Genomic DNA, 10,105 nt, shown 5'->3' on the forward strand with positions numbered 1-10,105 from the left:
CCCAATTGCTGGGTTTGTCCCTATTTTACCCAGCACTGAGTTGTATTTAACCCAGCATTTTTTTAGAGTGTAGAATTAAAATTAAAAAATGCATACATTTATACGGCATACATCTTATGTACAATTGTGCACTTATAAACAACTGTATAAATATTAATATGTATTTACATCATATTTATTTCAAGCATTTGTAAGTAGTAATAGCTTTGTGAAATAATTTTGGTGCTGAATGTATTTGATGTGTTTATGTGATGACTGACACTACACGACCCGTGTGGAAGCGTTTCAGACACTTTCTTTCCCGTTAATGACTTTCAGAAGTCTGAATGCCTTTCCTTCTGTCTCTCTGTGTTTGTACCTTTGCTCAGTCTTTCCCTCTGGTTCTTACGTTCAACCTCCGTCTGTTTGATCTGGTCCTCACAGTCCTCCACCCACACCTTTTTCCACATCACTCCATCCATCTCCTCCATGTCCAGCGAGTTTGTCATGCTGAGCTTTTCCACTCCAGAGGAAACGACTGAAAACACAGCCTGACCCGAGAAACACATTCAAATCTCAAGACTTGTTTTTTTTTTGTTCATTACATGACACCTTATTTAATACAAATGCTACACTCTAAAAAATGCTGGGTTAAATATAACCCAACATTTTTTAGAGTGTATTGTTTATTTGTTATTTTTATATTGTGCACTTATTTATAGTCATTACTGTGTACAATGTTTTGCCAATATTACATAATCATGCCAATAAAGCTTTTTAATTTGAAAATTGATCAAACTGATGAAAACATTGAACATATGTTGAAATCATCTGATCTATATCTGTTTTTGATGCAGGAAATCTCTGCTTGTTTTCTGTGGCCGCGGCTTTATTAATCTAGCAGACATCACACAGCTGAATATATTTATCTAGCCTTGCACAAAGCACACAGCGGACAGAGCTATGCGTGTGAAAGAGACTTTAAAGCATCCATAATATTTTTATTCAAATATAAGTCAATAAGCAGCAGACAGCAGCTCCTCTCTGGAATGAAGTCGTTTTTATGAATGACTGCATTCATCGCTGACCACGCCCCCTAACTCCCAAAACTCCGCCTCGACATCAAAGCCACGCCCATTTAGAATCCGAGGGGGCGGGGCTTCGGATGAAATCTCAGTTCACCCGTATAAAGACTGCGGTATGAAAACAAGAGTTAGAAACTTCACTGCTCGAATCAGCGACGGCTGGCATTATCGTCCTGGAATAAACGCGCCTGGCTGGATTATTACCGCTTGTCTGTGAGAGCTCAAGTGCTTTGTTCTGGTTACAGTTTCAATAAATCATCTTCCGTGGACACTGAAGGGTTTATTATGAAGATGAGGGATTTATTGTGTCTGCTGGTGCTTGTACTGATCATCTGCACGACGGTAAGTCACAAGAAAGTTATGTAAACAGTGTAAACAGCAACAGTTCATTGCATTTCATTAAGAAACCTAATAAAATGCAGACGGAAGAGTAAATGATGACAGAATTTTTATTTTGGGGTGAACTATCCCTTTAAATATTCAGAAACGATCATTTTATTTATGCAGAGGTTTTATCTGGCAACATTAAGTTGCACCGAGCCTAAACTGAACTCTGTTATCCATCTCTTTGACATCTGTCTGTCTGTCTCCGGTATGCAGGTACGAGCGAGGTGTCCTAAGGTGTGTAAGTGTCCGGCGGAGCGGCCCGTGTGCCCACCGGGCGTCAGTGCGGTGCCCGACGGCTGCGGCTGCTGTAAGGTTTGTGCCGCCCAGCTAAACGACGACTGCCATGAAGACAAAACCTGCGACCATCACAAGGGCCTGGAGTGCAACTATGGCAACGATGTGGCCAGTATCCATGGAATCTGCCGGGGTGAGTTAACAAAACAATTCTAGTTTTGATTTTTGGGGTCTCTTAAAATAATTGTATAAATTTAAATTAATTTGCACTAGTGTGTGTGTGTGTGTGAGTGTATATATATATATATATGCTTGTGTAAATTAATTTAAAATTTACGAAATATGATTTTTAAAAATTCCCATTTATTTTCATTAGCATATATCATTGGTATATATCACAATATATGCTAATACGAATTAAATTAATAAAATATTTAATATATACATATTTAAATGTCATAATATATGCTTATATAAATTAATTTAAAATCTATAAAATGTACAACTTTTTAAATAGCAATAGCCTATAAATCACAATATGCTAAAGAAAATTCAAATATGTTTGATTTCTTATCAATTTAAACAGTCATTTGCATATATCAAAATATATTTATAATGATTTTGCATTAGCGTATATTTGTCACAAAATATTGTATTGATGATGCAAATTGATTTAATTTGATAACAAAAAAATATGGTTTTGATTACCATAAATGTATAAAAATATATTCTAATGCAAATGTATTTACATTTGTAAGTTTTGTTTGGTTAATGACAAACTAAAGGCTACCGGACATTTACAAAACCTTTGATGTCCCACTCAAACTTCCTGTTTCAATAGGATATATAGTAAAAAAAAACTAATGAAAACACTCTATGTCATTACATTTATAATTCATGATTATATTTTTTGAAAATATACATACTTATTGAAAGTTTTGGATTAATTCGATTTCCAAACCTTCCAATAATTGTCGTAAATAATAAATTGAATGACAAACTGCTTAATAATGTAGTTCTAACTTTGGTTTCAAAGAGGACTGATGTAGTTTGGTCACCCTGGGCTTCAGGTTTCATCTTTATTAAGACATACACATTCATTTCCTCACATACAGAGGATATTTTGTGCACTGGGCTAGTTTCTATATTAAGGCAGTTATTTGAGTTGGGCTAAAGGGGGGTTTTAGGGGGCATCTCACCCACCCAAAGACTATCTGACGCTCAATGACATTGTAAACAAGTCAAAATTCCACTCTGCCCTAAACATAGAGCCTCTCTCATAAAAGCAAAGGATAGAATGTCCATCTCTGTTTAACCCCTTACTGTCACTCTATGCAGGTCGTCTTCTGGATAATTCAATGCAAATAATTCAATTTGCAATTGAATGTCAAAATGAATCACATTTTTTATCTAAAGAATGTTTAGATATTTTTACTGGAAAACAAGACAAAATACTGACTGAGACTTAGCTAACAAAAATATGTTTCATGAACAATTTGCTTACGATACCATTAAGTTATGATAATGTTATTTCTGAATGTTCTCTAAACATTCGAAATGTACAGTCATTTTAAATGCTTTATAAAACATTATGGCAATGTTACTTTGGAATGTTTTTTGAACATTCTGAAACAAGTCGTAACATTTTTTTAAATGTTAGCTGAAAGTCCAACTAAATTGTTTCAGAAAAAAAAAACATTTCATGAACAATGTGTAATGTGAATACAGTTCCTAACAACGCCCCTTAGCTGTTATAAATTCACTGTAAACCATGGCTTCACGGGGATTATTGCTTTTATAAAACGGTTATTCCAAATACTTTGTTTTATTTTGTGAAACCTTACTAAGCAAATAAAGTGTAATGATATAAATAAAAACAGTATTCTTCCACCAAACAATGTAGTTCCTCAGAAACAGTTGTGGTTCCAACAAAGTAGTTGCCGAGCAACAGACAAATGTAAACAAAGGTGTTTGTTTGTAGAGTAATTTACAACAGCTTAGAACTCGTCTCAACCAATCAGAATCAAGGACCGGAACGATCCGTTTTATAAATAATGTATTTCTGCTAATGCTTTTGAACGAAGGTTCTATTAACGTTACTGGAAGAACCTTGAAGAATGTTCTGAGAAAATTCCCTGTTAGCTGGGACAACAGTTTTTTTACACTGACAAAAACACCCCATAATTACTAAAACTTAAACTAAAATTAAAATTTTTAATATAATTTGAACATCAGTTCCCTATGGCTGAGTCCTGCTCCTGTCTTTCTTTTGTCTTTTCAGCCAAACTGGAAGGCCGCTCTTGCGAATACAATGGCCGCATGTATCAGAATGGAGAAAACTTCCGCGCGGGCTGCAAACACCAGTGCACCTGTATCGACGGGGCGGTGGGCTGCGTGCCCCTCTGCCCCACCGATATTCCTCTGGCATCGCCATCCTGTCCCGCACCTCGACTGGTCAAAATCCCGGGCCAGTGCTGCCTCAGCGTGGACTGTCACAGCGAGTCCTCCCTCCTCCCGCCAGTGTTCAGACGGCAGCAGCCACCTCCGTATCTGTTCCCCGACCTGCACACCTACAAGAAACTCCGAACAAAGCCGTTCCCCTACAAGCCCAAAGAATCCCTGAGCAATGAACTCATAGAAGTGGAGAAAAAGTGGGACAAACCACGTAGCCGAAAGCACCTGCCAGGTGAGGGCACTGTTCTGTGTGTTTACCTGTGTTTCCCCAACAAGCTTCGTAATTAGCACCAGACTTCTTGGTCAACAAGTATCACTAGAAAGACTTTTCACATGTCAAAAGCACCAAAGCAGCTTAAATCAGTGTGTAACAGCATGTATATGCATGTAGATGTAAGATTAAGGCAAGACACTACAGGCAAAACCAAATTTGAGAGTTTTGTGCTATTTCACTTTCATAACACATATTCTTTCAGACTAGTGGAAAGAAAACATCTAAAATACACGTTTAGGTGTTTGTTACACTTTATCTATGTCCATTCCAATGCATATCTTTAGAGGCTATGAGTTTTTTCTCCACTTCAGCAGCACTTACATACACCAAACTTAAAGGGGTCATATGATGTTGCTAAAAAGAACATTATTTTGTGTATTTGGTGTAATAAAATTGCGGTTTAAGGTTAAAAAAACACATTATTTTCCACATACTGTACATTATTGTTTCTCCTCTATGCCCCGCCTTTCTGAAACGCGTCAATTTTCACAAAGCTCATCTTCTGAAAAAGCGAGGTGTGCTCTGATTGGCCAGCTATCCAGTGCGTTGTGATTAAGAGAAAGGAAAAATTTAAATCGCATCATATGACCCCTTTAACATATTTATTCTGAAGGTTTTATAGAATGATTTGTTCATACATTATTCGCTTGATTTTATTATTGCACTCTATCTGTGTCTGTAGATTTCCATTACAATACAAATCTTTAAATGCTGTTTTCTCTAAATGAGTTTGTTTCTCCACTTCAGCAGCACTTACATTCATCATACTTAACACTTTTATTGCTTTTGTCTCTATTCTGAAGGTTTCTACTGAGGGGTTTGTTCATTTTATCATTCATACTGATTTACACAGCATTTTACTCCATAAACAGTTTTTTTTTCTGGCTGTTGACAGTATTTTCTGATTTTTGGAGTTATAAAAAGAGTTATCAAAAATCCCCTCAGTAAAAACCTTTAACTGTAATATGTGACCCTGGACCACAAAACCAGTCATAAGGGTCAATTTTTCAACATTGAGATTTATACATTATATGAAAGCTGAATAAATAAGCTTTCTATTGATGTATGGTTTGTTAGGATAGGACAATATCGGGGAGATACAACTATTTGAATATCTGGAATCTGAGGGTGAAAAAATATCTAAATATTGAGAAAATCATCTTTAAAGTTGTCCAAATTAAGTCCTTAGCAATGCATATTACTAATCAAAAATTAAGTTTTGATCTATTTACGGTATTACATTTACAAAATATCTTCATGGAACATGATCTTTACTTAATATCCTAATGATTTTTGGCATAAAAGAAAAATCTATAATTTTGACCCATACAATGTATTGTTGGCTATTGCTACAAATATACCCCAGCGACTTAAGACTGCTTTTGTGCTCCAGGGTCACATATGTTAACAAAATGAAACAAGGATTTTGAACCCGGCATTATCCAATGTTCAGATTTATCTTCTGGAAATTAGTGCATATTTAAGTAGAAACTGCCTCACTGGCTTATTTAAACATACATTTTCAGAAAACTTGTAATACAAAACAATTATTTTAATGTACTGTGATTAATCAACTAGGGAAGTATGATTATATCTATTAGTGACATTTTCCCCCTATTTACCTGTGGAGTCTTGCCTTAACTTCTTTTAACTTGACATGGCACCAAACATGGGGTTCATTGCAATACTATTACTATACTAAACTAAATGAGAATGAGATAGCTAAAATTAAATAAGTTTAATTTGTTTTATATTTCGTTTTTAGGCTAAAGTAAAAAAAAACAACACTTTTTTAAAAAAGTTTTTTTTATATAGTTTTAGTTTAAATTAACTATAATAACCTTGTCTCAGGCTGTGATATGCATCGTTACCATCAATGACGTCTGTTTAGCATATGTTTACATAAACCAACAATTAAAAATAGTGCAGCAAAGTGCAAGAATGTGTCCTGTGTAAACGCCCCCTTTGGCTGCCCTTGAGTTTCGGTTCAAATAACAATCAGTCCCAATGTGAGCTGTGGCGGTTCCTCCTGCATGTGCTTCTGTGTGGGTGCCTGTGTTTAGGAGCCCACTGCTTCTTTTCCATGAGATCCTTGTGAACCAGCCCCACACACGGTGCCTCTGTCAGGCAGCTGTTTCCCTGCGCGCCGTAATCACTTTCTCTGTGCGTCAGTGTTCCCTGTTGGGTGAATGGTGCCTGTGTACTAACTTACCCCGTCTCTCTCGCTCTTCCTAGCGTGGAAGCAAGCCAAGCAATGTGTTGCACAGACGACAAGCTGGACGCCTTGTTCGCGCAGCTGCGGGATGGGCGTTTCATCTCGGGTCACCAATGAGAATGCGCAGTGCAAGCTGCTGAAGGAAACCAGACTCTGCAACATTCGTCCCTGTAGTTCTGTGAATGTGCCTATAAAGGTAAACATATCAGAGATTATCTGCACAATTACCACAAGATCCTGCTGAAAAGACCAGTTTATGTTTGCTTAAATAGCTTAAGAATTCTTCCCTGCTTCACCAAAAAGGACCAGCTTCTAAACAACATGTTTATGTTGGTGCACAGGCACCAACTGGTACTAACCAATATAAAAACATTAATTAAATTAAATCCATAAATCTAAGCCTTGCAATCATCATTTGGACTTTGGCTCTTTCTAGTACAGTTTCACAATGGAAATGTTGCCCTTACATTGTTTTCCAGTGTGCAAGCAAAATGTCTATTTTTAACATTATTTAAAGCCTTGCTTATTTTTGACTATTATTAGGTATGATTCTGTATATGGAAGTAGCTTAAACAACAACAGTCACATTAGCAGTACTTGAAACATGAGTAAACATGTTAACATGAATGATGCAATGTGATATTTGAATTAAATTTGCACACTTTCACTAGAAAGTGCTCTACTTCCTCAGTATTTTTTATCTTGTATTCCTAGTACAAAAGTCTAAACATTCTTAAATAAACACATGTTTACTGGAGATGCACAATGAACATAATGACATAAGAAGTCTTGTTGTCTCAGAAAATTATTGGAATTAAGTGAGTTTATGATTAAAACAAGAACACGTATCTGCCAACATGAAAAGATCTGCCAGTGCAGTGAGATTAAATACACTCAGATTAAAGACTGAATCTATGAAGACTAAAGTCTTAAAATCTTACGCTGTGTTGCTTTTCTAGTAAATTTATGATCTTAGGGATTTTAGACAGTTAAAAAAAATAATAATAATAATCAAGAATCAATTTTAATGGTGCACACTGCTAAAGTGACTTAGGGTGTTTACATGACAACATTGTCAAAGCAATCCCTGTTCACATGGATCCGGAAAAATGACTAAAGATGCTGTATTATGCATGCCAGGCCAGTAGTTGGCGATGTCAGTTTGAAAAGAAACACTGCGTGGCTGTGCACATACTGAAGGAACACATAATGCGCATGTCAACAACGTTTTTGCAAATTTGCTTTCAAAAACTTGCTCTTTGAAACCCGTTTTCAAAAGTTTGCATTCTCAGGCCACCAAAATGCCACGGTCATGAAAATCAACGGCCAAAACGCATAAAAAGTTTCCCATTTTTAGTTGAAAATGGTGTCCTGTAAACGGCCCCTTAGCCAACTGAAGTTATCACTGCACACTTGTTTTCCATTGCAGATGTGAGTGTAAACAGCCTTCTATTTTTCTTTAACAGAAGGGGAGGAAGTGCTCTCGTACCCAGAAGTCTCCCGAGCCTCTGCGTCTGCGCTACGCCGGCTGCCGCAGCACACGTCTCTATCGGCCCAACTACTGCGGGACGTGCCTGGACGGGCGATGCTGCTCGCCCCGGCGCACGCGGACGGCCCCCGTTCTCTTCGCCTGCCCCGACGGAGAGCGCTTCGAGAGGGCCGTAATGTTTGTGCAGTCCTGCAAGTGCAATGATGAATGCGGCCACCTGAACGACGCAGTGCTCCCGCCCCAACGTTGGCTCTATGGTGACATGCACAAGTTCGTTGATTAACGTCTCGTTTGTCCAAAGACCCACGCCCCATGTCTTTCCCCATCCAATAGAGTAGCGTTTCGAAGTGTAACTCTGAGTAGACGCTAGGCCGAGGCCTTATTATAATGCAAATCCATGCGGAAAAAGGGCAATTTTGGGTTTCCAATCCCTTGTACCGAGAGCCTTAGAGTAGATGCGCTTTCCGCGAGGAACCGGAATGGGATGAATCCCAGTTGTGAATATATACAATGGATTTTCTGATTGACTGGTCCTTACCATGAACAGTGATGCATTCTGGGGCACCTGTGCAATCTAGATGAGACTTTAAGCAGGTTTGGAGGAAAAAGAAATGCCTCAGTGGGACGCTGATTAGACACTTAAATGTGGTGGGACCTCTCAGCTTCACAAGGGCTGACCTTTACGTCTTTTGTAGTGATTGCTTTGCCTTGACGTTCAAAGAACTGCTGGCAAATACAAGGGAAACTCAACGGGAAGTTGTTGTAAGCTACCCAGGGTTTGACTCAGCTGCTTGTGGACTCAACACTGAGACTGATGGTTTCGTGAGCCCATGACTCCGTCGACTCACCAAGCGATATTTGCCAAGTGCTGCAGCTCCCTGGCGTCAAAATGTCGGCTCCCCTGCTCCCGGCTAATTACAATCTTCTTCTTTGGGGGCAGAAAGAAACCCAGTAACCCTTTGGTTTGCAATAAAAATACGTTTAAAACACCAGCATCTGATGTAAAGATGTAATTTGAAAGTAATGGGTGGGACGGTTCTTTCAAACGCTGGTCTGTAATCTACCACGTGATGGCAGAGCCTGGTGCAAACGGCACTGGTGTCTGTGTGTTTTATGATGCAGCGGTTTCCATTTCTGCCTGGCATTGGTGCATGAACTGACGGAGGTCACACCATCTGACCTGAAGAACGAGGGTTTGAACAGGCTAAAAAAAAAACACATTTTGAGAAGGAGAAGCCATGCTGTCATTGAATGATTGTGTTAGTATATTTTGTTAAGTTTCGTTTGAGCTCCCAATCTCAACTGAGTAAAACGGCATTTCTGCATATTACATTTCAGATGCCATGTCTGTTACAGCAGTCATTCGGAGGAAGTTGTGGAAAGCTGCTGACTGAATAAACAGCCAATTACATGCTGCATGTAAACTTGATTAAAAATGAACAGCTTTCTGCTTTATGAAAAACATTTTTGTACAGACTTTTAAAAGTCTTGAGTGGATTATATAATCAGGAAATGACATTGAGCAGCCATTGATTAAATGTTTCATAAATACCTTCATCATGCTACACTTTCATACTGCTGAAAACCAGACTTATCTGGATTTGGGTCTGGTCTAAAATGGGCTTGTATTATAAGTTCCTCTCATTTGTTTTACCTCTTGAGACAGAGGACAACCACTCAACATCCATCAAATAATCTGGCTTGTAAAAACGATTGACTCCACGTGCATTTTTTTTTTAAAGTTATTACTGCGGTGAACCTCTACAGATTAGCTATATTCATTCCAACAGCCTAGTCAAATTCGGTGTACATTAAGTTTAAAGGGGTCATGTGATGCTATTTTAAAGATCATTATTTTGTGTATTTGGTGTAACAGAATATGTTGACATGCTTTAATGTTCAAAAAACACATTCTTTTTCAAATACTGTACATTATTGTAGGTCCTCTATGCCCCGCCTCTCTCAAACGCTTCGTTTTCTACAAAGTC

At 38.0% G+C, this 10,105-nt stretch overlaps 1 protein-coding gene across 1 annotated transcript; it reads left to right on the forward strand.

Annotated features, from left to right (window-relative positions):
* Positions 1–1,213: 1,213 nt before the first annotated feature.
* On the forward strand, positions 1,214–9,579 carry LOC107691099 (protein CYR61-like). Its single transcript, XM_016489576.1, has 5 exons — positions 1,214–1,406; positions 1,665–1,878; positions 3,967–4,371; positions 6,649–6,824; positions 8,095–9,579. The coding sequence occupies exons 1-5, from the start codon at positions 1,350–1,352 to the stop codon at positions 8,398–8,400; spliced, it is 1,158 nt and encodes a 385-aa protein (XP_016345062.1). The 5' UTR covers positions 1,214–1,349; the 3' UTR covers positions 8,401–9,579.
* The last annotated feature ends 526 nt before the right edge of the window (positions 9,580–10,105 follow it).

The sequence above is a fragment of the Sinocyclocheilus anshuiensis genome, unplaced genomic scaffold, assembly GCF_001515605.1.
Source record: "Sinocyclocheilus anshuiensis isolate Anshui unplaced genomic scaffold, SAMN03320099.WGS_v1.1 scaffold30, whole genome shotgun sequence".
NCBI lineage: Eukaryota > Metazoa > Chordata > Actinopteri > Cypriniformes > Cyprinidae > Sinocyclocheilus > Sinocyclocheilus anshuiensis.